At 44.3% G+C, this 27,160-nt stretch overlaps 2 protein-coding genes across 4 annotated transcripts in view; one reads left to right on the plus strand and one right to left on the minus strand.

The window, feature by feature from the left end:
• Nucleotides 1–790: 790 nt before the first annotated feature.
• PSMG2 (proteasome assembly chaperone 2) lies at nucleotides 791–17,703 on the minus strand. The gene is made up of 7 exons (XM_084780308.1): nucleotides 17,513–17,703; nucleotides 13,409–13,580; nucleotides 11,663–11,721; nucleotides 8,177–8,295; nucleotides 7,253–7,426; nucleotides 2,310–2,430; nucleotides 791–1,064 (listed from the first exon to the last, which is right to left on the minus strand). Exons 1-7 carry the CDS (start codon nucleotides 17,567–17,569, stop codon nucleotides 972–974), a joined length of 795 nt encoding a protein of 264 aa, XP_084636434.1. The 5' UTR covers nucleotides 17,570–17,703; the 3' UTR covers nucleotides 791–971.
• A 222-nt stretch (nucleotides 17,704–17,925) lies between these two features.
• Nucleotides 17,926–27,160, plus strand: part of CEP76 (centrosomal protein 76) — a 34,144-nt gene continuing 24,909 nt past the window's right edge. For 2 of the 3 annotated variants that reach the window (XM_084780299.1, XM_084780298.1), the window contains exons 1-5: nucleotides 17,926–18,134; nucleotides 19,142–19,297; nucleotides 21,284–21,359; nucleotides 22,750–22,974; nucleotides 25,211–25,396. In XM_084780299.1, the coding sequence (XP_084636425.1) occupies nucleotides 18,072–18,134; nucleotides 19,142–19,297; nucleotides 21,284–21,359; nucleotides 22,750–22,974; nucleotides 25,211–25,396 (706 nt within the window). In that variant the 5' untranslated portion in view covers nucleotides 17,926–18,071. Of the gene's footprint in view, nucleotides 18,135–18,570; nucleotides 18,716–19,141; nucleotides 19,298–21,283; nucleotides 21,360–22,749; nucleotides 22,975–25,210; nucleotides 25,397–27,160 lie in introns of those variants that run through there. The other variant, XM_084780300.1, reaches the window with a different exon arrangement.

The raw sequence follows: 27,160 nt of genomic DNA on the forward strand, positions 1-27,160 counted from the left end.
ATGTTATCAGGCTTGGCAGCAAATACTGTTACCCATCTCGCTGGACTTAACTTTTTTTTAAAAAACACTAAGATCATGTAAGATAGATTATTTCAAATCTTTTATATTTGTTAGACTTGCTCTCCTGCAAGGAACATAATCACTGTTAGAGGCTCCAGGCTGCTGAGAGAAGAAGTCTGTAGCTTATTGTTAACTCCATTTGTCTACGATCTAGTTTAAGTCGGACGTTTCTTCATTGATCTTGTTTGGATGACTCATGGAAAGATTAAAAGCAAGATGCTGAAATAATCTACTACTGTTCTCACAGACTAACTCCTTACACCATTAGTGTGCACTGTATGGAAGTGGAAGCCCTGATGTTCACTGCATAGAACTTAAATTTTCTTTAAAATTGCTTGGTTTGGCCAGGTGGCACACGCCATTTCTTAGCCCTTGGGAGGCAGAAGCAGGAGATCTCTGAGTTGGAGGCTAGCCTGGTCTACAGAGTGAGTTCCAGGACAGCCCAGGCTACAGAGAAAAGGATTGCTTGGCTTAACATGTAAGCCTTTACTCTTCCTAGTTTTGTTTTGACGTCGCTGTATTAGTTATCAGAATAGTGAGAGCCTCCTGAAGAGCAGCTCCGGCACCAGCTGGCCTGCAGCCTTCTAAGACTGTGGACTTCTGACCTCTCGTCAAATTACTGCGTGACACCATTCCACGAGGCTTCTGATAATTTAGTACAGCGGAAGCAGACAGTACATTACTAATTTAAAAGGGAGACTTCTCAGATAAAGCTGCTTAGGAAATAAAGTTTTGTTGTACAAAATTTACATTTATTGTATGTAATAAGAGTAACACTTCTAAACCTCTTTGAGATTTTACTGTGAAAAGTAATTCTAACACATCCCCAGAAAGCACAAATCTCTGTGTAGCACACACTCAACAGCCTGTTCTGTGATCTCTGGGGTATGAGGGAGAAGGCTGGAAATAGATCAAAACAGCGCAGGAGGAAGTCCACTGCCGAAGAGCAGCCGCCAGGAGCTGGGGATCCTCCATGGCAAGGTGGATGCTGTGCAGCTGTTGCTCTGAAACAGAACAGGAGACACTTTAATCTTGCCATCAAATCTCTTTTGGTCCTGACACTTGTATCTAGTCCTTATTCTTAGGAAAACTAAAGCTTTAAGTTCCTGTCTTTATATAAAATAATAGGTTTCTAAGGTTCACCTCAAAAATATGCCAGAACAGTTATAAAGTGACAGCTGGGCACAGCAGAGGCAGGCAGATCTCTCTGAGTCTGAGGCCAGCCTGGTCTACAGAGTGTGTTCCAGGTCAGGATGGCTACACAGAGAAACTCTCAAAAAACAAAAACAAAAGCAAAAAACAAACAAAACAAAAAGAAATGAACAAGGTGACTTACAGATTTGGAGGTCGGGTATTGAAACAAGGCTCACATGTAGCTCTGTTGTCCTAGAAGTCTGTGTAGACAGGCTGGCTTCAAGCTCACATTAATCCTCCTGGCTCTAAGTGCTGGGATTAAAGGCATGTAACATCATGCCTGGCCTGGGGTGCTTCTGTTAGGCTACAGGCTCCTTTCTGTGGGTCTGCTATTCATTTCACAACAGGCAAATGCGTTAGTTAGGACACAGTCAATGGCTATGGTACCTATTCAATGGCGACAGCACACTGTACTTCCCTAAAGCACCGAACTGCACGGAACTGCTTATTCTTCTGAGAAGCTGTCTAGGGCAGCATGTTACGGTGCAGGTTTTTAATCCCAGCACTGGGAAGCAGAGACAGGAGGATCTCTCTGAATCTGAGGTCAGCATGGCCTACACAGCAAGCTCCACAACAGCCAGGGCCACACAGACCCTGTCTCTAAACACCAAACCAACTAAACAACAAGCCCACAAGACACAAGCAAAACAAAGCCAAAAGCTGTCCTCACAATTACTGTGACGTGAACAGTGAGCACCCTGACAGCTAGTTCGCTCCTTGCTCTCTCTCTTCCTCTCGTTTTCTTGAGACAGGGCTTCTCGTTATAATAGCTCTGGCTTCCCTGGACTCACTTTGTAGACCAGGTGGACCTTGAACTCAGAGAGCTCTGTTTGCTGCTGCAGGCATGCTGGTATTAAAGGTGTGTGAGTGCTGGAATTAAATGTGTGCTACCACACCCGACTCCTTGCTTATTTTAAAAAACCTGGCTCAAACTAAACTTCCCGTAGAGATACATATTTATTGAGCAAAGTTTCACCCCTTCAATGTACTCACGCATAAGACAAGTTAACAGGCACATACCGAGTCAGTTCAGAGACTTATGCCATAGCACTTACACTCGGCTTGATTATCTGGAGCCATTCATTCAGATACTCCACAAGACTGACTGCATCTGGGATATTGTCCCCTTCTGAAACAAACTTCAGCAGAACTGCCATTTGGATTTCTTTAGAACAGCTACAAGAAATAAAAAGAACAATTCCGAGTTTTCTCCTGACGTGAGACCCATCTCATGGTGTGTGAGCCTTTACAGATACATTAATCTGCCTCTTGTTAGATGAGGAAAGACATGACATCATCGGACAGATTCCTTACCTCCCACTGTCCCACATGTATTCTGGTCCCAGGAGCCTGGGGAATACGCGAGTGTGTCTCATTCTCATCCTCATCCTCAGGAAAATACGGCCTTTCTATCCTTAACTATTAATCCATGGGACAAGTTCTGAGCTACTTCAAAAGCCTTCTTGCAGAGTGGCTTTCAGAGGTAATGAGACTGAGATAAACTAACACTCGAGTCTTCTTTAAGACTGTCTTGTGTGGCAGACTGGCCTCACACTTGCTATATTCTTAGAGCTGACCCTGAATTCCTGATCCTCCTGACTCCGTGTCCCAAGTGCTGGGATTTCAGGTGTGAAACTCCAGCCTTGGTCCACTCTTAATAGTCTAAAGCAGTGAGGGAAAGGGAAGAGAATGAAACCGTAGAGAGAAGAGAGTCACTCCTTCTTACAGATACTTTGCTGTTTTTGAGACAAGGTCTCTCTATGTAGCCCTGACTGTCCTGGAACTCACTCTGTAGACCAGGCTATCCTGGAACTCAGAGATCCACCTGCCTTTGCCTCCTGAGTGCTGGGATCAATGGTGTGCAGCACCATCCCTATTTATTTTGTCTGACCTAGTGCTGGGATTAACGGCATGCGCCACCACGCCGGGCCATCTGCAAATTTTATTTATTTATTTAATTTATTTATTAATTAACTAAGTATACAGTGTTCTGCCTGCATGTGAGTTTGCACATCACAAGAGGGCACCAGATCTCAGTATTGGTGGTTATGAGCCACCATGTGGTTCCTGGGAATTGAACTCAGGACCTTTGGAAGAGCAGACAGGGCTCTTAACAGCTGAGCCATCTCTCCAGTGCCTGCAAATTTTATTTTTAACTGTCTCCACTTTATTTATAAATCAGTTGGAATCAAAGAAACAAGGACAGACAAAATGGCAGGTTCAAATTTTCCCCTTCTCACAGATGGGCAGATATGTTGGGTAGGTTACTTCTGGCTTCTAATATTCCTCATCTGTAAGAGGAGAATTAAGAGGCTACCTCAGTGGGCACATAAGCACATAATGCAATTCTAGCACTATGTAGACTGAGGTCAGGAGCCTGGTGAGTTTGGATTAGCCTAGGCTATATGAGATCCTGTCTCAGAAACAAAATTAAACAGACAAACATACGAAAGAGAGACGGACATTGAGTGACAGACTAACCAGGCACTAAGCCTGGCCTAGTGAAGCTTCACTCTGCACATGTGGCCGAGCATTTGGAGGCCTGAGCTGACCCTAGGGCCACAGTCCTATACCTGCCTTTCCACTTGCATTTCTAGTCACTTAGGCTTCCTGCCTCATCTCTCACGCCCTCAGCTGTGCAGATGGCTGGACTGTGCTGTCCCTGCCGCACTTCAGTGCAGATGATACAGAAAGCTACAGCGACTATGGGGCATTTTCAGAGATCACAGCCAAGTGTTGCCTGTTGGACACTATCTAAAATACAGCTCTTTTTATTTAGTTTGTCAAATTTCTGTTTTTCTTTTCTTTTTTTATATAGAAGAGGAGAGTTAATCTGCTATAGGCTTCTATTTGGCGTGTAAAGAAGCAAGAGTAGAGGGCACAAGGACGGCTGTGCCCATGTGCTGTGCAGAAGGCATCTATAAGCAGGAGAGGGGGACTGAGAGCACTCTTGGAAACCAGCAGTGAGCACAAGAGACAAGAGAACAAAAACAGAGGGAACGAATGCCCTTCACAGAACCATCCTGCCAACAGTTTCGCTGGAGTACAGAGAGCAGAGTGGATGGAAGACCAGGAAGGGGTCAGGTGAAGAGATTACGGAAGCCCGTGGATGGCCTGTTAAGGAGCAGGAAGCAAGTGCTGGACACAATCACTGATGGTGACCACTACCTGGTGATATGGTGTGGGGAGAGCAGAGCGGGTCAGCAGCGAACACACAGGTCAGTTAAGATGATGCAAGCAGATGCTACCCACTGAATTCTTCCTTCCCACAATTCATCATGCTGTGACAGAAGAAAGGGTAACTGAGGTTCATTAAGGTTATAAAAGGGGGACACTAGTCAAGTCAAATCATGGCTCTACATAAAGAGAACTCTCAATTGCTTTTCTCTGCTATATGAACACACATGACAGTTGTGGTGGCGCACGCCTTTAATTGCAGCACTCGGAAGACAGAGGCAAGCTGATGTCTGTAAGTTCAAGGCCAGCCTGGTCTACAAAGTAAGTCCAGGACAGCCAAGGCTACACAGAGAAACCCTGTCTTGAAAAACCAAAAACCAAACCAAACCAACCAACCAACCAAAAACCCCACACATGACACAAGAACCAGAATCTAGTTATTTAGGCTTCCAGCCTCCTTAACTGTGAGACAATATGTTTCTATTGTCCTAGGCTATCTGGACTATGGAACTTTGCCATAGCACTCTCAGTTGGCTAATACAAGTCTCTAGGCTACAAAGAATACAGGCCAAATGAGGCAAAGACTAACTCAACGCTGGTGGCTTACAGGGCAGCTACTGAGAACAACTAGATGGCTTTCAGGCTGCGGTCAGACAGTGGCTGAATGAGTGACAGACAAGGGATCAAATGCTGCAAGCGACGGTTTAAGAAGAGTGTTCTCAGGAAGAAGAGAAAGCTGGGATAACATGGAGTTGGGGCCAAAAACACAAATAAATTGTTCCAGAAAAACAAACTGAACTTCTCAGTTTCTGTGAAAGAAATCTTCAATGTTTTCAAAATAGAAAACAGGAGGGGCTTGGTGAGGTGGCGCACACCTTTTATCCCAGCACTTGGGAGGCAGAGGCAGATGATCTCTGTGAATTGAGGCCAGCCTGGTCTACAGAGAGAGAGAGTTCCAGGACAGCCAGGGCTGTTACACAGAGAAACCTTGTCTTGAAAAACCAAACCAAACAAACAACCCACTCAAAAAACCAAACAGGAGGGGCTGGGGATGTGGTTCGGTGGTAAAGTTCTTGCAGAGGTAGCATTTTTGAGGACCTGAGTTTAATCTGGGTGGCTGAGGGGGGCACAAGAGGGTGGAATGGGACATCAAAACAGAAAAAAATCATAAATAACAAGGAAGTTCAATATTTACATTAAGAATAAAATCTAATGTGCCACAGACTGTGGGGATTAACCCTGCTGGTGAAGAGACTGAAAGATGGAAAGTGCAGTATCTGGGGCCAGATGCCCATGTTTGCATCCCGGCTCTGCCATGTACTATTTGCATAGCTTTCAGCAAGTCACTAAAGTTTGCAGCTCTTCAAGTGTTTCACTTACATGGTTAACAAAAGTGTATGTATTTGCAGGGAATCAGGAATAAGTAGCACAGGAGAGTGCCAAGCACCATTGATAGAGTCCACGTTGCTATTATTTATTTATTTTGTTTTTCTGAGACAGGGTTTCTTGTAGTCCTGGGCTCATTTTGTAGGCCAGGCTGGCCTCCAACTCACAGAGACCCAGCTGCCTCTGCTTCCTCAGTGCTGGGATTAAAGGTGTGCACCACCATGCCCGGCCACGTTGCTATTAGTTACATTACAGTTACTGGCTACAAATGACTCCTTCAGGGTCTGCAAAGGCAACCAAGCTGCAGGCCTACTGCCTGTCTCACTACGTAGCCCAGACTAGCCTGGAACTCCCATCCCCCTAAGTGTGGGACCGTAGGTATGTGCAACTGTGTCTATGAATCTCATTAAATGTCTCTGAGTAATAGCAGAGAAGATGTGTTGTCTGTCTGTCTGTGGTTAGCTGCTAAGGCTCACTCAGGCCTGTTGCAGAACACTGCCATAAAGGTCACCAGGAGCCTCCTGTAAGCAGCGTCTTCCTTTCATAGCACATGATGAGGAAGAGAAAGAGTGGATTCAAGCACAAGGCAAGGAGCACTGTTAGCACCACAGCAACAGGATGCTGACAGCAGACATGGGGTGCACAAACAAGTCAATTTGCAAAAAGAAAGGCTGAAGGAAACATGATAGCTTCTTGGGTTTTGCCTTTCCTTTCATTTACACCTTCTTGTTTATAATTCATAATCAAAAGCAACTGCATGCAACTGTCTAAAACAGTTATAAATTCATGGTACTGGGGCACTGAGTAAAACAGAATATGTTGACAATGGGACAGGGTTTCTTTGTGTAACAGTCTTGGCTGTCCTGGACTCGCTGTGTAGACCAGGCTGGCCTCGAACTCACAGCGATCCACCTGCCTCTGCCTCCCGAATGCTGGGATTAAAGGTGTGTGCCATCAGGTCCGGTCTTTAGTCCAATCTTTTGAACAACAAATTATACAACACAAAAGAAGAAAAGAAGCAAAATGCATCACTACAAAACATCAACTAACATAAAAGATAGCAAACAACATCAAAAGCTGTAAATACACAGAAAACAAATGGCAAATGGCAAGTCCTTTCTCATCAGTATTTGTTTAGTAAATGACTACTCTCCACTCAGAGGACAGAGACTTTGAGTCAGGGCCGCAGTGCGGGCTTTAGTCCAGCACTGTGGAGGTAAGGGCAGGAAGATCATGAGTTAGGCTATGACAGAAGCTGGCGGCCAGCCTGTGCTACAAACACAAACAGGAGAGACGGAGGGAAAGAACAAGCAAACAAGCATGCAGGCCTGCAATGCCAGCACTTCGGAAGTGGAAGAGGAGGATCAGGGGTTCAAGGCCAACCTGGACCACATGAGACTGTCCATAAACAGTGAGAAACAAACTGACCCATCACCTTTCATCGTAGAGTGTTTTTGTGATTCCACCTCCAGGAATGCGAATACAAAGCTCGGAATCGTTCATCTCAGGAATGCATGGACTTCTCTCCATCTCTAGCCAGTTAAGGCTCTTTATTTTATTCTGAACACTCTTCTGCATAGAAGGTGTAAGTAGGTACCGGAAGGGAGTACTGGGAAAAAAAAAACCACATTTTTATGTTGTTTTAAAAATTACCAAAAAAAAAAAAAAAAAAAGGCTGGGTGTGGTGGTGCATGCCTTTGATCCTAGCACTTGAGAGGCAGAGGCAGGTGGTTCTCTGTGAGTTCAAGGCCAGCCTGGTCTACAAAATGAATCCAGGACAGCCAGGGATACACAGAGAAACCCTGGCTTGAAAAACAAAACAAATAAAATTATAAATACCAGCTAAACTGTCTCAAAACAAACAAAAAAAAACCCAAACAAACAAACAAAAAAACCCCAAAAAAACGAAGTCAGATCCTACAAAATAATGAAAACAGTTCACATAATATTAAGTCTGTACTAAAAATTCTATTTCTGGTCAATTTCATCTTATTTATATATAAGAACTCACTCTGGGGGCTCAGGATGTTACTCAGTGGTAGAATGTTTGCCTGGAGTGTGCAAAGCCCTGGGTTTGATCTTTCAAATGTTTCTAGTTAACTTAGGGGCTGGGAGTATAGTTACTCAGGGACAGTGCTTGCTATGCGTAAGGCTTTGGTTTGATCCTTAAGCCATAAAAGCTATCTTCCTTATACCCAGCTGTAGTGGCCAGAGGCGCTAAAAGGATCCACCCATCTACTCTCCTCTCACCTTCCTTTCTAAATTCCAGCTAGAAAAGGATATACCTAGCCTTTACATTTTATTTAAATTTTAAATAAACAAGTGATCACAGTAAAATCGTCACAAAGGCAGAACATACCTGCGCAGCTGCACATCGTTACGGTGATATGAATGGCTGCTTGAGAGAACAATGATCCTGGCACAGCTGCTACTTTTCACCCAGGCCAGCAGTTTTTCACAGAATGACTTGGACTTATACTTTGTATACCATTGAGACAGCAGAAAGAAAATATGAAAATGAGATCTCAGAGTCTAAAACTAACCTATGTAACCCTTTACCTACCACTTCCCGTGACAGCGGATGGTATGATTCACTGACACTGCAATGATTGGCAAAGATCAAGGATTTAATATATCTTTTGTTTTGTTTTGTTTTGTTTTTCAAGGCAGGGTCTCTCTGTGTAAACAGTCCTGGCTATCCTAGACTCACTTTGTAGACCAGGCTGGCCTCGAACTTACAGAGAACCACCTGTCTCTGCTTCCTGAGTGCTGGGATACAGACATGCACCACCGCGCCTGGCTAATCAATTATACTTAATAATCAACTATATAGTCATCTGTGATGTATTCTTACAAATTTCACTATAAACACATGGAAGTAATCAGATGAACACAGAGTAATATCTGGCTTTGACTCCTCAAAGCAATCAATACTGAGAAAAACAGAAAGAAAATGGCAACAGTTAAAGATACCAACTAAAAGGATGTAACTGCAAAGTATAACATGTCAGTCTTGATTGGATCTGGAACTGAAAAGATTTCTGGAAATAATTTGGGAGACTAAATACACTGGATAGCAATTCCAAGTCAGCATTAATGGTGTCAGGGGGCTGGAGAGATGGCTCAGAGGTTAAGAGCACTGTCTGTTCTTCCAAAGGTCCTGGGTTCAATTCCCAGCAACCACATGGTGACCCACAGCCATCTATAATGTGATCTGGTGCCCTCTTCGGGCATGCAGCACACATGTGGGCAGAATATTGTATAAGTAATACATAAATAAATCTTTAAAAAACGATTAGTGGTGTCATGGTTAAGAATGGTGTTGTGGCTGTGAGACTGTCCTTGCTCTCTACTGTAAGTCCCTCTCCCCGTGGGGAGGCCAGAACCCTGAGCCTCATCACACACACTGGGCATGCACTCTACCACTCAGACGAAGCCCAGCACCTGTCCTTGTTCCTGAGAGCTGCCTCAACATTTAAGATGAAATATATTACCTTGCTTCTCTAGTAGCCCAAGTTCCTGGGACTAATCCCTTTTTCTTTCTTTTCTTTTCTTTTCTTTTTTTCCAAGACAGGGTTTCTCTGTGTAGCCTTGACTGTCCTGGACTCGCTTTGTAGACCAGGCTGGCCTCGAACACACAGTGATCCGCCTGCCTCTGCCTCCCAAGTGTTGGGATTAAAGGTGTGCGTCAGCCGGGCGTGGTGGCGCACGCCTTTAATCCTAGCACTCGGGAGGCAGAGGCAGGCGGATCACTGTGTGTTCGAGGCCAGCCTGGTCTACAAAGTGAGTCCAGGACAGCCAGGGATACACAGAGAAACCCTGTCTCAAAAAACCAAAAAAAAAAAAAAAAAAAAAAAAAAGGTGTGCGTCACCACTTCCTAGCCCTGGGACTAATGTCTAACGCTGAAAACAACAACAACAAAATCAAAACAAAACACACACACACACACCAACCAAACAAACAAATATAAAAGCACTACTGTGTGAAAAAAAATCAAGCACAGCATTAGTGGTGCACTTAAGTAACACAAGGCTACACAGAAAGAGATGAGCATGCCACTGTGAGGTACAGATGAATCTCACATCCAATGCTGAGGAAAGGAAGTTGAACAGAAAGAAACATCTGCTCTAGGAGTCAGTCATTCTTCATAAGGATTTAATGTATCATATTTGTTCTTGGATGGTTGATACTATTCTATTTCTTGACTTGGAAGTTTGTTTGTTTTTTTGAGACTGGGTTTCTTTGTGTAGCCTTGGCTGTCCTGGACTTGGAAAAATTTTACTTGCACTCTTTGCCACATATATTTAGGTAAAATGGGTAAAGTACTATATAATAAAGTACTTATAGTACTTAAAAAATAATTTATTCATTTTAATTTTATGTGCATTGTGTTTAGCCTGAACGTCTATCTATGCGAGGATGTCAGATCTTAAGTTAAAACAGTTGTGAGCTGCCATGTGGGTGCTGGGAACTGGCCCTTAACCACTGAGCCAGCTCTGCAGCCCCTTCCACTAAGCTCTTAAGAGCACATGAAGGTCCACACCTGTGATCCCAGCACCAGAGAGGCTGAGTCTAACCAGCTACAAGACAGACTCGGCTTTCAAAAAACAAACCAAAGAGCTTCTGAATGTCTGACCTCCAGAACAGATAGTGTGTGAAGACTACCACAGGTGCCAATGTGGCTGAAGGCTGGCTATGCAGAGCAGCTATTGACAGAACTCTCAGATCACAGCAGCGTTCTTATGCAGTCTCTTGCTGTGTGTGGCTACAGAGAATACACAAATATATGGGGCTAGAGACTATTGTATCAGCCAGGCAGTCTCGCAGGCCCTGGGAAAGGTCTGTGAAGTTCATTCTGAGAGACAGAAGCCCTGATGGTTTCAAGGAAGAAGGGGTGAGGTTTGACTTAGTATTACTGTTGGGATGGCAGAGTTAAACAAGAGCACAAGGGAAGACGATATTTCTGTGTGATTGAGCAGTGGTAGTTGGAGCTTTTTCGGTTTTTTGAAACAGGGTTTCTCTGTGTAGCCCTGACTGTCCTGAAACTTGCTCTGTATCTCAGGCTGGCCTTGAACTCAGAGATCACCTACCTCTGCCTCCCAGTGCTGGGATTAAAGGTGTATGCCACCTTGCCTGGCTTAGAGTATGTTTTAATAAATGATTCACACCTCAAAATTTTTCTGCAGATCTGCCCGAATTAATGTGTTAAAACTTATGAATAAGCCACAATTTCTTTTAGTGTTAAAGTAAAATGATAATAACACACTTGAAATATCAAATTCTTTATCAAATCAGACCTTTCCTAAGTGTATAAAACAATACAATAAAAATAATTCTTTAGTCTTGATTCTTTTTTTATGTTTTGTTTTGTTTTAAGACAGGTTTCAGCTGGGCGGTGGCGGCGCACGCCTTTAACCCCAGCACTTGGGAGGCAGAGGCAGGTGGATCGCTGTGAGTTCGAGGCCAGCCTGGTGTGCAGAGTGAGTCTAGGACAGTCAAGGCTACACAGAGAGACAGGGTTTCTCTGTGTAAGAGAGTCCTGCTGCACTGAGTTTGCCTCCACACCTGGTCCCAGTCTTCTTTTTTTTTTTTTTTTAATTCATAGGTGAAGACTGAACCAAAGGCCTTGCACTTCCTAGGTAAGCGCTCTATGATTGAACTAAATCCCCAACTCCCCTAGTCTGTCCTGGAGTTGCTTAGTAGATCAGGCTGGCCTGTACGCCTCTGCCTCCTGAGTGCTGGGATTAAAGGCGTGTGCCACCATGCCTGGCAAGTCTTGATTCTTAATGCTACTTGACTGTGTTTTGTCAGACTTTAATGAATTGAAAAAATAAATATACTAACCTTAATAAAAATGGATCTTAACTGAAGCACCACTAGTTTCCTTGACGGCAATGAATATACTACAAAGAGAAAAAGCGAAAATCACAGGACAGAATACAGAATATTAAATTGAAATTACTATTATGACAAGTAGTATCTGAGTTACAACAGCTTTGCACTTAGTAATTTCAACAATTAGAAGATAGGCTTTAGGGCTGGTGTCCACGTGTGGCTATCAGAACCCACATGTGCTGGTTAATCTTGTATCTGGAATCAACTCAAACAGAAGCAGCTGGCACACCTGTGAGGGACTTTCCTGACTGGATCATTTAAGGTGGAAAGAGCAGCACTTTCTGGTGGCAGCTCATATAAAAGGACACGGAAAAAGGAAGCTTTTGCTTTTTGCCTGCTTGTTCTAGCTGGCAAGTTCACCCACCCTGCTGCTGAGGCAGTTCTCTGCTGGTATTAGGATCTACTTCTTCAGGAGTCCAAACAGACCGAAGACCAGCTGAAGCATGTAGCTTCATGGACTGAACATCTGGATTTTTCAAGACAGCCACTGTCGGGCCAGCCGCAGCACAGCCTGTCAGCCACTCTAATATACCATGTACATATTCATCTTATCAGTTCGCCTGCTCGAGAGAACTGGGACTAACCCACCACGTATCATCCAGGCTCGGTGGCTGGGTGGCTGGCCTGCAGCTCCACCTCTTGGAAGGTGTCCCGGAGCACGCTGACTAGCCAGCCTAGCCGTATCAATGGACTGTGGGTTTACTTGACTCGGCCTCAGTGAATAAACTAAAAAGTGATCCAGGAAGACTTCCTCATGTCAGCTTCCAACCTCACACACGAGCACACTTCCCACGACAAACATACGGAAGAAAAACCACACAAAAACCACAGGCTCTAAGCTCCGTGCTCTTTATCTCCTTCCTTCAGGTCTTGTTTTGAGACAGGCCTTACAATGTACCCAGGTTAGTCTGCTCAAGTGACCAACCTGTTTCACCCTATATGTAGCTGGACTATAAGAGTGTGCCACCATGCCTAGTTTATAAGCTATTTCCTTTTAACTTTTTAAGTAAAAAAAAATCTTAGTTGCTTACACACACACACACACACACACACACACACACACACACACACACACACTTGACTGCAGTGCCCACGGAGGCCAGAAGATGTCAGATCCCCCTAGAGCTGGAGTTACAGGTCAATCTGAGCAGCCTGACGTGGGTGCTGGGAATTACAGCCAGGTCCTCTGGAAGAGCAGCAAGTATTCCTACCACAGCCACCTCTCCAGCTTCTAGCTGTTGTTTGAAGTTAGCACAGAATAGTGAGTTTCATCATTGCACTGTATACATTAAGTGTCACTGTACTCTGTTCCTTATTCTATTCCTAGTTTAAAAAGCTCAAGTTGCCAGGCGGTGGTGGTGCACGGGCAGGTGGATCTCTGTGAGTTCAAGGTCAGCCTGGTCTACAAAGTTAGTCCAGAACAGAGATACAGGACACAGAGAAACCCTATATTGAAAACAAAAAACAAAAAAACAAAAACAAAAAACAAAAACCAACCAACTAAACCAACCAAACAAGCAAAAAACAAAAATAAAAGAGCTCAAGCTGGACACAATTATTTACACCTGTAATCCTAGAACTCAGGTCACAGAGACAGGAGGGTCACGAGTTCCAGAAAAGCCTGTGCTATATAGTGAGACCTCCCATCTCAAATAACTAAATACTCTATGGTAGAAAAATATGCCATAGACATACCTTCAGTATTTATGCTGAGTTCATTTGAATTTTCTTCTTCAGTTGCATATGGATTGTTCCCAACCATTGGTACCAGGCAATCAGTATAGAAATAACCAATCTTAGACATGTTCAATGTAGAAATAATCAGATCTATTGCAAGCTGGCCAACATTTCCAACTGATACTGCTGGCTGAAATAAAAAAAGAAATGCTGTGTTAATCACCAAAATTAGCAGCACCTTTGAGTTGAGACAGCAAAAGTACTGAATGCTTATGCTCAAGCACAAAGGAAGATGCCAACTGTTTTACAAAATAAAACAGACCAACAAAACTTTCTGGCCTTGTGGAGCTTCTTCTCTACCAAGGAAGAGCTTCATTTGTGGTAAACAGTAAGTTAGACAGTAGTGCTGTGGAAGAATACAATGTCGGCATGCATACTGCTTTTAAGTAGGGGATGAAGGAAAGGCTCACTTTAGGTGACAAAGGCTACAGACCTGGAAAAGGAGTGGAGAGCCACAGGCAGTAACATTGTTTTCAAGGTAGTGAAAACGCAAGGCTAAGGGCTGTGAGGTATGAACAACCAAATGTTGTTGGTCTTTCAGTTTGCCTGTTATACTATCTACTCCCAGAGATTGGATGGACTGCTGCCACCCACCCACCCAGATATGTCTACCTGTACCCCACAAGAGGTTTTCGAACTCCAGTCTACTGGACACGCTATTTAGTCATAGCACAGGCCACTCACTTCAGCACATACAAAGCTAATTTTCTGCCTGCATTTGTCCTATTTTGTATTTCACAAAAAAGCAATATTATCTACTTGTTTGCTTAAAACAGGAATTTTTGACAGTGAGATGGTAGCTAATGCCTTTAATCCCAGCACTCAGGAGGCAGAAGCAGGCCAATTTCTGTGAATTCAAGGCCAGCTTGGTCTACAAAGCGTGTCCAGGATATTCGGGGCTATACAGTGAAACACTGTCTCAAAAACAAAAAAAACAGGAATTTCCTCTTTTCTTTTACTAACTACACTGATTTACCACCAAAATAACTTGTGTGGCACATGCACATGTGTGCAAGTGCAGCTGCCTATTGTCTGTGCGCAGGTGCTTGTATATACTGCATGGAGACCAGAGGACAATGCTGGGTTTGGGTTCTTTGTCTAATACTGTCTTATTCCCTTGAGATAGGATCTCATATTGAGCCTAAAGCTAGGCTGGTGACAAAGGCCCAGTGATCCTCTTGTCTGTCCTGCCTCGGTGCTGGGGTTACAGATCGGCATGCCCCCCCTACCCCCCCACCCCGTTTTGATGTGAGTGGCAGTGATGGCAGATCCTCAGGCTTAAGCTACAAGAGTTCTCACTGAGTCATCATCTGGAGCTCGGGTTTTTTTTTTTTTTTTTAAATATACATAGTCTAGTATATGTCCCACGGTAAGGAGCCAACTGTGACCCGGCTTCAGCCAATGGGCTGCTCGGCTTCCTTCCCTCAGCAGCTGCCCTCTTTGGATGTGAGTCCTCGCTCAGAGCATTCCCATTTCTCATTGGATTTTCTGCTAAACTTCTGGTTACCTTCTGCAAATCACGTAAGGATTTTGCTCTTCTGGGGTAGAATCCTCAGTCTTATCCTACTACTGGATCATTCCTACCAGCATGTAAACACACTTCAGCGTTTTCATTTTTAAAAAGTATTTTATTTATTTATTTTTATTTTTTGAGTCAGTATTTCTTTGTGTAGCCCTGGCTGTTCTGGAACGCACTGTGTAGACCAGTCTGGCTTTGAACTCGGAGAGTTTGAACTCACAGACTGCCTTTCTCTGCTAGGATTAAACACCAGCACCACCAACACCACCTGGCCCGTATTTTTATTCTTGTTTATTTTTTTATTTCTTAAGGCAGGGTTTCTCTGTGTAGCCATGGTTGTCCTGGACTTGCTTTGTAGACCAGGCTGGCCTTAGAACTCAGAGATCCACCTGCCTCTGCCTCTCCAGTACTGGGATTAAAGGCATGTGCCACTACCACCTAGCTGTTTTTTTGATCTCGTATTTTTATTCTTTTAAAAAAAAAAAAGTGGGGGGCTGGAGAGATGGCTCAGAGGTTAAGAGCACTGGCTGCTCTTCTGGAAGTCCTGAGTTCAACTCCCAGCAACCACATGGTGGCTCACAACCATCTGTAATGGTGTCTGATTCCTTCTTCTCATATACATAAAATAAATAAATAAAATCTTAAAAAAGTGTACTTTTGGTGCCACATAGTACCTTCACTGCTCAGGCCTCAACAGAGCTAAGATTCTCTCACAGCTGTCCACTACTGTGTAAACAGGAACTGAATTAAAATGTAAATAAATGTGGTTCACAAATGTGGCTCGGTGGTTCTCAGCCTGCCTAGTGCTGTGACCCTTTAATACAGTGCTTCGTGTTGTGGTGACCCCTGACTATAAACTTATTCTCGCTGCTACTTCATAACTGTAATTTTGTTACTGTTATGAATGGTCATGTGAGTATCTGCTATTTCTCATGGCCTTAGGTGGCCCCTGTGACAGGGTGTGGACCCTCGAGCGAGGGCCACTGCTTTACCCTCTCTTCTCCTGTTTATTTGGCCACTCACCCACGAGGCATTCCTCTTCACCATTTCACTAGCAACCCCATCACCACCTGCCCAGCTGTCTACAGTAGCCGCTCCCAGATGAGCCTGCCTTGACACTTGGTGAGTAAGGGTTGCCTGTCCCTCTTCTTTTCTATTAAACAATCCATTCTCCTCGGGCGCCTTGTAGGTCACAGGCCTCTAGCCTGTTCTCCCCCCACATGTCACTCTCAATTCTTTGCAGTCAGTATTCCAGGAATATGTGCCTCTGTATTAGGCATCTGTTTTTCAGAAGGGCACCCTAAGCCCATCTTCTTGGCCACTAGTTTTTCTATAAGATCAAAAGCCCCTTGTTTTTCTCCTGTCAACGTTTAAAAAGTTTAAATTATGTGTCTGTCTTTGAGTACAGGAACCACAGGGCGGCAGAAGAGGGAGGCAGGGACCCTGAGCCATTGAGCCTTTAAAGAACTCCATCCTCCGCAAGCCATACAGGCTCTAATTACCGAGTCACCTCTCTGGCCCCTTCCCCTAAAGTTTTTGTTGTTCTTGTTGCTTTGTTTATCTGGGCGAGGTCTGTCCTTCAGGCTGGCTTGTTGGCGCCTTCTAGCCTCACCCTTGGAGCGCTGGGGAAGACAGGTGCTCAAATCACTCCCAGCCTTCCTATGCTCCATGATCTCAGGTCTTTCTGAATCCTTTTCAAAATTCTGTCTTATTTGTCCTTTCTGATGTACTTGTGTTTCTAACGACACTGTAAACTTTGATGACCTTGGTGGTGTATGCCTTTAATCCCAGCACTGGGGGGGGGGGGGGAGCAGAGGGGGGGCAGAGGCAGGTGGATCGCTGTGAGTTTGAGGCCAGCCTGGTCTACAAAGCAAGCCCAGGACTGCCAAGGTTACACAGACAAACCTTGCCTTAAAAAATAAAAAAAATAAACAAACAAGAATTAAAAACACGGGCCAGGTGGTGTTGGTGGTGCAGGTGTTTAATCCCAGCAGAGAAAAGCTCTCTGTGAGTTCAAACTCTCCGAGTTCAAAGCCAGACTGGTCTACACAGTGTGTTCTAGGACAGCCAAGGCTACACTGAGAAACTCTGTCTCGAAAAGCCAAAAAAAAAAAAAAAAAAAAATACTTTGATGACAAGCACCTCACGATGACTAAACAAGGCCAAAACTACAACTGCCCGTTAGCCACGATCAGTTCTCTAATGCATCTGATGGCCTACATCAGTGCTGACCCAAACGACTTGAAAAGATACTTTCACGGTTAACACTTAGGGATCCTTCTGCGGGATGTATGTGCAACGCTCTTTGCAATCTACAAACATTATAGTTGACAAACAACGAAGGCGGAACTTTCAGACAAGCCTTGATAGTGCTGACAAAGCTGCTAATTAGGACGGCCGCCTCCGGGGACCACCTCCAGGTTTGTTTTGCTTTTGTTTTCAGGTTTAAAGCCTGAAGCAGAACATGTGCCAGCTTCTCCTAAGGCCAGGTGGCGCTTCCCGCGTCGGGGTGGCGACAGCGCCAAACTCAAATGGAGACTTACCATCAGGAGCGTGTAGTTCGTTAGGTCGGGGACCGACTCCCCGCAGGGGACGAACATGACTGCAGTGGGCGGAAGAGAAGCACAAGCGCCGGCCTAGAAAGCGAGGCCACCTTCGTGGGACAGAAGGCGGAAATTCAGAGCGGCCGGGGTCCTTCGTGCCCTTCGGCTCCTCCGGGCGGCCGGCGCTCTGCCGGTGCGCAACGCGAAACGGGGGCTCGAGCGCGCGGCGGGCGTCGCCTCCCCCGGGGACGTAGGTCAAGGACTGGCGACAGAGGACGTGAAGACCACATGTGTGGGATCCCCGAGGAGGCGGCTCGGTGGACGGCGCAGATCAGGCATCTCCTAGGACAGCCTCGGCGCCTGTCAGTGCTCACCGTTTGAAAACAGTTAAGTCCTGGCGCCGCTGCAGCCGGGTTCCCGCCCCTCCGGGTCTGACGCGGCCGCGCTGCTGTGGCGCTTTGTGCTCCGCCCGCCACTGATGCTTCGCGGTCTGGGCGACGGGCCCCGCGGCTCCACCGTGTGAGGCGGCGAGTAGCGGGCGCGAGGCGCCAGCGCCGGCATGTCGCTGCCTCCGGAGAAAGCCTCCGAGCTGAAGCAGCTCATCCATCAGCAGCTGAGCAAGGTGAGGAGCGTGGGGGGGGGGGGGGACCGATCCCGAGTCCCGGGCTGTCGGCGGGGACCCGAGCCGAGGCTGTGGAGCCGGGGCGGGCGGGCGAGCTTCAGTCGGGTGTGAGACGCCGAGGGAACGCTGAGGGCTCCGCAGCCGGTGGAGAGAGCGACTGGGAAACGGAGGCGATCGCCTGGGGAATTTCTAGAAGACCGTGTCCAAGTAGTCTGAGGCGGCGAGAGGTCAGGGTTACTTTAAGCTAGGAACCCCCAGTTGCAGTAAGAAGTTATGGGAGACAAGCAGGACCCTCAAATGACTGACAAGGAACGAACGCATTTACCCCACTCGGGGGTTTCGTGTAGAACCGCGAGCGGCCCTCGACTGCTGCCCGTGAGCTGAAGTAATAAAGCCTCTTTATGGTGTGTTCGTGCGCTAGGGTTTGTGCCGAGTCGCTGGCTTCTTCTGTCGAATCCTCAAAAACAGTCTCGCCTTTTCCATCGTATAGACAAGGATATGGAGTGACCAGTTAGTTTAGAGTTGCAAGTTGAATAAGCGGAAAGCTGAAATAACTCACTCTTTGTTTTGCCTTCTTCCAGGTCTGTGTTCATTTGATTATCCCCTACTCCATCTCTAAAAGATTGGTTTTCATTGAGTTATTTGTGGGCAACCAGCAATAAAGGAAGTTAGTGGGTAACCAACCAATTCAGATTGTTTCTAGTATTTTGCTCAAACGTTTCACTTCTTAAAAGCTTAGTTTTAAAGACATTGGGCATTTGCCAATGGTTGTAGAAGCCTAAAACTTTTAGAAGTGGTATTGAACTGCTTTTTAATGTAAATTGTTTTTGTGTGCTTTTTGCTTTGTTTTGTTTTTTTTTGAGACAGGGTTTCTATGTGTGTTGCTCAGGCTGGCCTGGAACTCAGAGATCCACCTGCCTGTGCCCCTGGAGTGCTGGGACTAAAGGCAGGCACCACTAAAGCCCTAGCATAATGTTGTAAATTGTAACGTGAGTTTTCCCCCATAGATGGATGTGCATGGCAGAATAAGAGAAATTCTTGCCGAGACCATACGAGAAGAATTGGCACCTGATCAGCAACATCTGTCAACAGAAGATCTGATCAAAGCTCTTAGACGTCGAGGAATCATTGATGATGTAATGAAAGAACTTAATTTTGTGACTGTGAGTAATTTTCTAGGTAAAGAAATTGAAAATGTAAATATTTGCTTGTGTCTGACAGTTTATAGGGTCCATGCTTGTTTTTATAAAACCACTATAACTTCATTCTATTAATAGCCCTTTTCTTAGTTGGGTTTTTTAATTTAGTTTTTTGTTTGTTTGTTTGTTTGTTTGAGAAAGGGTTTCTCTTGTAACAACCCTGGCTGCCCTGGAGCTTGCTCTGTAGACCAGGCTGGCCTCGAACTCACAGAGATCGGCCTCTGCCTCCCGAGCGCTAGGATTAAAGGCATGCCCTTTTTCTTAGTTTTTAAAAAGACTTTTGTTTATGTGTGGGGGTGTTTTGCCTGCATATAAGTCTGGTTACTAGGTGCATGCCTGGGGCCCAGGCTGGTCGGGAAGGAGTTCAATCCCCCTGGAACCCGAGTGCGCCCCATCACTGGAAATGATCCAGGTCCCTCTGCTAGAGCTGTAAGTGCACTAACCGCTGAGTCATCTCCGCAGCCCCTGTACTATCTTTTCCTCCATGTTTGTTTGTTTTTGTGGACGGGCTCTCTTTCTGTACCTCTGGCTGTCCTAACACTCATTCTACGACCTAGTTGGCCTCCATCTCGCCCGTGTCTGCCTCCTGGGTGCTGGGGTGAAAGGTATACACCACCACCACCTGGCTCCTTTTCTCAGGTTAAAGGTGTACACCACCACCACCTGGCTCCTTTTCTCAGGTTAAAGGTGTACACCACCACCACCTGGCTCCTTTTCTCAGGTTTTAAATTTGCCCCACCTTGAGTTGGCAGATAGTGCTTACAAGATAGGAGGTGTACACTATATTTCTTTCTCTGAAGTGACAGAAACTTCTGAACTTCTCCTGGTATTCTGTGGATCTGTAATTTATTTAAATTATGCCTGTTTTTAAAACAAATAAACATGAAATTCTGGAAGGAAAGAGCTGACTGCATAAAACCCCCCAGATCTCTGTACAAATAGGTCAGTAGTAGGCTAGCTCCCTATACATTTAGTAAGTAGGCCTTATTTTGAAAATGAGGCAATAATGAAACACTGTGACCTCAATACAAGGAGTAATCTCCTAAAAATAGGATGGACTTCATAATACACTAGAGAGTTGGGTACTTTAATACACTATCCTTTTTTTAGGTTTTGAGGTTTGCAAACCCATTTTTTATAAAAACTGACCTATAACAGCCTCTGCTGAATGAAAATTTTTTCTTTTAAAAAATCAGTGCATGGTGGAATTTTTGTTTTGTTTTGTTTGAGCATAGCCCTAGCTGTCCTGGAAGTCACAGAGACAAAGACAAGGGTGGACTTAAACTCACAGAGATCTGCTTGCCTCTGCCTCCAAAGACCTGGAAGCAAAGGCATGTGCTACTGTGCCCAAAAGCCAAATGTTATATAGCGTCACATAGGGAAGGTTAGCTTTGTTGAAGATACTAATTTATTTTTAAGGCTAGGCTTCGTATCTCACATTTTTAGTTCCAGCACTCAGGAGGTGGAGACAGGCAGATCTCTGAGTTGGAGGACAGCCTGGTCTACATGTATTTAGCATTTAGGGATGGCAAGAGTGAAAGACTGTTTAATCCCTTCATGTTAGACTTTTGCCAGTTAGATCTCTTCTTTGCAGGTGTTATTTTCATTTATCTTATTCATTTATTTATTTATTTTACTACAGAGGCAGTGTGGCCTAACCTTGCTCCACACCCTAGAGTAGAAGGCTTTTTTTCCCCCATGGTTTTTAGGGACAGTTTCTCTGTATGGCCCTGGCTGTCCTGTTCTCACTTTGTAAACCAGCCTGGCCTGGAACTCTCAGAAGTTGCCTGCTCTGCTTCCTGGATGTTGGAATTAAAGGTGTGCACCACCACACCAGTCAAGTAGAAGCCTTTTAAAAAGAGCCTAATCCTATAGTGTTTTCTGTCACAGCCATTTTCTTAACTAGAATTTTTACTTTCTAATTTGCTTTTTTTCTCTCCACTTTTCTAGGACAGTGTTGATCAAGAACCCCCTTCCTCTCCAAAGCAAACTGTTGGTTTTGATAAGCAGTCAACATTAAAAAAAAGTATGTATATACATATATATTTCTAACATAAACTTCTTTGTACTTGGTAATGGGCATACGGTAATATTTGGCATTTGATAGAAAACATTTTAAGTTTTTTCTCTTCAAAATTAAGTACTTAAAATTTGTTGCTGGTTAATCTAAACCTTTGATGCAGTTTTTCATGAAATATATCAGATTTACTATATAGTACTATTAGGGTCCGAGGATTTGGGAAATATGAAAGACAAGTTCAAGATAGCAAGAAAAGTATCTTTATTTAAAAACTGATACATCAGGGATCCAAACTATTATCATCCAAGGCAGCACAGAACAACTTTTTAAGACAAAAAAAAAATCCTCCACAGATTAAATTAGGTTGGGTTATCCAATCAGGTACATACATTATATATTTCATTCCATATTTCACATTGTGTATCTTAAGTGGCTTCCTATGTATCAAGTGTTTCAGGTGGCTTTCTTGATAGCTTGGCTGGACTGAGGCCAGCCAGTCAGAGCTCATTCAGCAGCTACTAGTAGGTCTTAGTCCCACCTAGGTGCTAACCAGTGAAGCTTAGAGTATAATATTGTGATCTAGAAGCTTCTAGGAAAGTTGACCCTGAAGCTCTTTCTGGGAATTTATTTTAGTAAATAATGGAGACTATATACAAGACAGAATCTCTGTTGCCAAGGAGGCCCCCAATAGTGCTACTGGTCTAAAACCAGGAGTGTTGATTTCTTTCTTTTTGGCCAGGGAAGGTGGGGGGCAGGAGGGTTGGGGAGTGATGGGATGGGGTTGGTTTTTTGAGACAGGGTTTCTTTGTGTAACAGTCCTGACTGTCCTGGACCAGGCTGGCTTTGAACTCACAGAGATCTGCCTGCCTCTGCCTCCCAAGATTTCTTAAGTTTTAGTGATAAATTTTTTAAAAACTGTAAGGCCAGATGTGGTAGTGTACACCATCACTCCGGAGGCAGAAGCATGTAGAGAGATCTCTGAGTTTGAGGCTAGCCTGGTCTGCATAGTGAGTTCTAGGATAGGCAGGGAGTCACAGAAATCCTGTCTCAAAAACAAAAAGTAAAACAAACCTGTGTGTTTTCTTTGTTGATGGTAATTATCTGACAAATGCAGTTCCTAAGTTGGTAATTACCTTCTGAGTTGGCCTGCGGAGGTGATGTTTTCTAAACACCTAGAAAGCAAAGGTACACCTGCCTTAACTCAGGTTCCCTCAAAAGTAGGGAGGCGGTCAGTTCAGAAAAGAATATCCTGTATCTCTCGGTTCCTAACAAAATATTCTGCTACATAGTTTATTTGTTGATTTACTTATTTATTTTTTAAGAGCTTGTTTCTTGTGTCTTGATCACATTCATTCAGTTATTTGGCAGTTTCCTCATATGTTGCTACACTTTGCAGCTAATATTGATCCAACACGGAGGTATCTTTACCTTCAGGTTTTGGGTGGAAAGGCTTTCTTGGAACACCTGCAAGAACCCGAGCCTTTGCCTGGACAAGTCTGTTCAACTTTTACCTTATGTTTACATTATCGGAACCAACGTTTTCGCTCAAAACCTGTTCCCTGCGCTTGTGAACCAGATTTCCATGATGGCTTTTTGCTTGAAGTTCACAGAGAAAGTTTAGGTAAGAAATGATAATGTGTCTAATTCAATTTGTTTGCTTTTCGTGGCAGACCCACTACCATAGTTTCTGCTGTAGAGAATCGTAACCCAGGCTTGGTTGCTCACTTTTAATCCCAGCCTCAGGGCAGAGAGATAGAGCCGAGGCCAGCTGGTCTCTGTAGCGAGACTTGTGGGGTTGAGGAGGAGGGATTGAGTATGGTAGATGACTATCTCTAGGTTTTGTTCTGCTTTTTCCTCAGTGCTGTGTGTGTGTTTAAATGAGTTGTTACCTGTTTCTTGACTTTATCCACTAATCTTTTTTTGCCATATTAATTGATTTTTTTTAGTTAATTGATTATGTCTATCATCTACATAGGCTTTTGTACTAAGTTTTGAAATGACAAGACTGTGCTACCACACCTAGGTTTTTGTAACTTAAAAAAAATGTTTGACTTGGTTGTGGCGGTTGATGTGTATAATCCTATCGCTTGGGAGGTTGAAGCTGGAGAGGGGAGCTAAGGCAGGAGGCTTGCAAGTTGGAGGCCAGCCTACACTACATAGGGAGACTGTGTCTGAAAAACACAAAACAAAAAGTCAGTTTTTACATGTGTATCAAGGCGTTAGATATATTTTACTCATCCACCTAAAGCCATAAAAGCAAGCAAAACTACAGAAGTATGCCTTAATAATTATTGCCTTTAAAGGATGCCTCATTTTTTTTTTCTTTATTTTCTTGAGATACCGTCTCACACAGCACCGGCTGTCCTGAGCTCAGTGTATAGCTGAGCATGGCCTTAAGCTTATGGCTCTCCTCCCTGGTCCAGGGTATCTAGTGCTTGAATTTTAGCATGTGCCAACACACATGGTCCATGTGATCAAACCCAAGGCCTTGTCCAAATTGAGCTACATCCCCAATCCTTCTGTGATTTTTTTTTCCCCTTCCCTATAAAAATGTTAATGAGGGCCCTGGCAAGATAGTTCACCAGATAAAGCTCTTGCTTTGTGTGCCTGATATTTGAGTTTGGCCCCAAAATCCATGTGGTGGAAGAAGAGAACCAACTTCTGCAAGCTGTCCTTTGACCTCCATACAAATGCTATGGCACATGTGTACCCTCTCCACATATATCTGTAAATACATGTGTGTGCGCGCACACACACACACACACACACACACACACACACACACGAAGACTTTAAAAATGTTAATGTGTTAATGGGGTAACTTGCTAGCTCCGGAGTGTTGAGACACCCCCCCTCTGTCTCGGTGTGTATGTACATATTGTGCAAGCATGTGTGTATACATCTGAGGCTGGAATGATAGACAAGACCAGGTCACCTGGCATTTCTGTGAACTGTAGGGATCTGAAGTCTGGTCCTCTGGATTTTACAGCACATACTTTAACCTCTGCGCCATCTCCTCAGTCCCCGTGTCTCTCAGTTTTAGACAGACAATACTGTGATGGTTTCTGAGTTGAGGAATGAATGTAATTTGAGAGTTAATGTTGACATATTTGGTGAGTTTTGTTTTTTAAGATTTATTCTTATTTTATGTTTATGGGCATTGTGCCTGCACTTACACTTGTGCACCATATGTGTAGTGCCCACAGAGGTCAGACGAGGGCATCAGATCCCCTGGAAACTGGAGTCACAGACAGGAGTGAGCTGCCATGTGGGTGCTGGGAATTGAAATCAAGTCCCTGCAAGAACAGGTGCTCTTAGCCACTGAGTCACCTCTCCAGCCTCCGGGATTTTCAGGGATCTTCAGGGTTCTCCTGTTTGTGTATATGTGGTCTCACTGTGTACCTCTGACTGGCCTTGAACTCACAGATCCCCACCCCACCCCCATCTGCCTCTAGAGTCCTGAGGTTGCCACTACACCCAGCTGATGGCTTTTTGTTTTGTGTAGTGTATGCTATGATAAATTCTTTCAGAGAATAGAGTTCATGGGTCAGAAAGCACTGACTACTGCAAGTCACATAACTAAATGACTCCTCATACCCTCATAGTCCTGTCAAGTCAGTAATAGAAATAGAAGTTTCCCCCCAGATTCTGGCATGCTTTTAGAGACATCAGATTATTTCACTCTATATAAGCGTATTATTTAGTTTTATTTTTCAGTAAAAGTGTGTGTGTGTGCAACTGCGTGCCGTTGGATAGAGAATCTGATCACTATACCTAGTTACATCTTTAGCTTGCAAATATTCTGTGTTTCTAAGTAATACATAATACAGCCTTTTCCTTTTGGCTTGCGTTGCTAGGTGATGGAACTAGAATGGCTGATTCGACATCAATGCTGTCAATAAGTGACCCAGTTCACATGGTGCTAATCAAAACAGACATATTTGCTGAAACCACTTTAGTCGCATCCTATTTCCTGGAATGGAGATCAGTTTTGGGCTCAGAGAATGGAGTGACGAGCCTGACTGTGGAACTTATGGGTGTAGGTATGGTGATTAGTGCCACCCTTCGTTTGCATTAATTACTGCTTGTTTGTAAATGCATTATATTAATCAAAATGGCCTCATGGGAGGGGAACAGTAAAACAGGGTTTCACCAGAATTTCAGCAGTAAGTTGTCCTAGTATTTTGTGTCTTGAAGAATGCCATTGTACAAAGTCAGTCTAGTTTGTCAAGGAGAAATTTTTCCCCCTGGAAAATGAATAGAATTTTTGGAGGCTCAACATTTTTTAAAAAAGATTTATTCATTATTATATATACAGCACTCTGTCTGCATGTATGCCTACAGGCCAGAAGAAGGCATCAGATCACATTATAGATGGTTGTGAGCCGCCATGTGGTGGCTGGGAATGGAACTCAAGGACCTCTGGAGGAGCAGTCAGTGCCCTTAACCTCTGAGTCGTCTCTCCAGCCCTAGAGGCTCAACATAAAAAAAAAAAAAAAAAGAAAGAAAGAAAGAAAGAGAGAAAAGAAAAAATAGTTATAAAGAAAAAACCCAGGATTCTTTTAAAAACATGGATACAGGTATACATGAGGTTCCTTCAGGTGTGCTGGAGAGCACAGCACATTGACATCACTACAGTGGTTCCTGGGGGAAGGTTATGGGTTATTTTGTTTTGATTATGGCTGGAATCTCAGTGTATCCAGGTCTGTCCCTGAGTTCCCTATATAGACCAGTTGGCCTGCCTTGTGCTGGGATTATAGGCATATGCCACTGTGTGGCTATTGACAAAAGAGTAGAGTTCCTCCAGCTCTTTACAGTAGACAAGTAAGATTTGGAAGAGATGCTAGCTTGTCTAATGTCAGTAGCAATGAATAGTAAAGGACAGAATTTATACATTATCTTATTATTTCCTTGGAGTTTTGTATCCATTAGCTCATAAAGTGAAGAAAAGAAAAACCTACAGTTTACCTGTAACGTACGAGTTAAACTTGGAGTTAGCGTTATGACTCAGTGGGTACCTGTTGCACAAGCAGGAGGACCTGAGTTTGTCTCCCCAGCAGCCACATCAAAAGCTGGCATGGTGACATCCATCTGTAACCCAGCTCTTGCTGGCACTGGAGACACACAGACCCTGGGAGCTCCCTGCACAGCCAGTTACCTGGTGAGCTCCAGGTTCAGTGAGAGGCATGGTCTCCAAACTGAAAGGCTGAGAGCAGTAGTGGCAGACACCCGGCCTCAGGCTCTGCCCTGCACATTCCTGTGAGTGGGCAAGGGCATCTGCATACATACATGCATGCACATGCACACACAAACACACAGAAAGAAAAGCCATGTAGTGATGGTGCATGGCTTCAATCCCAGCACTTGGGAGGCAGAGGCAGGAAGATTTTTGTGAGTTTGAGGCCAGTCTGGATTACAGAGTGAGTTCCAAGACAGTCAGGGCTACCCAGAGAAACCCTGTCTTGAAAAAACAACAACTACTACCACCACCTAAATTTGGCCTGTAGACAGCAGGGCCTTAGTAATTTGAAATTTTAAGTCCGATTCAAAATATGTCTACTTAAATAAAAAGAACTAAAGTTCTTTGTACACATGAGATTTGTTTTGTTTTGTTTCCGAGACAGGGTTTCTCTGTGTAACCTTGGCTAACCTGGAACTCACTCTGTAGATTAGGCTGGCCTCAAACTCAGAGATCCACCTACCCCAGCCTTGTAAGTGCTGGGATTAAAGGCATGCACCACTACCTCTAAGCTGAGATTTGTTTTTAAAAGTGATTTCCAGTTCTTTGTCTTCAAAAACAGGCCTGG

The sequence above is a fragment of the Acomys minous genome (genome assembly GCF_964271855.1).
Source record: "Acomys minous genome assembly, chromosome: 4".
Classification (NCBI taxonomy): Eukaryota; Metazoa; Chordata; class Mammalia; order Rodentia; family Muridae; genus Acomys; species Acomys minous.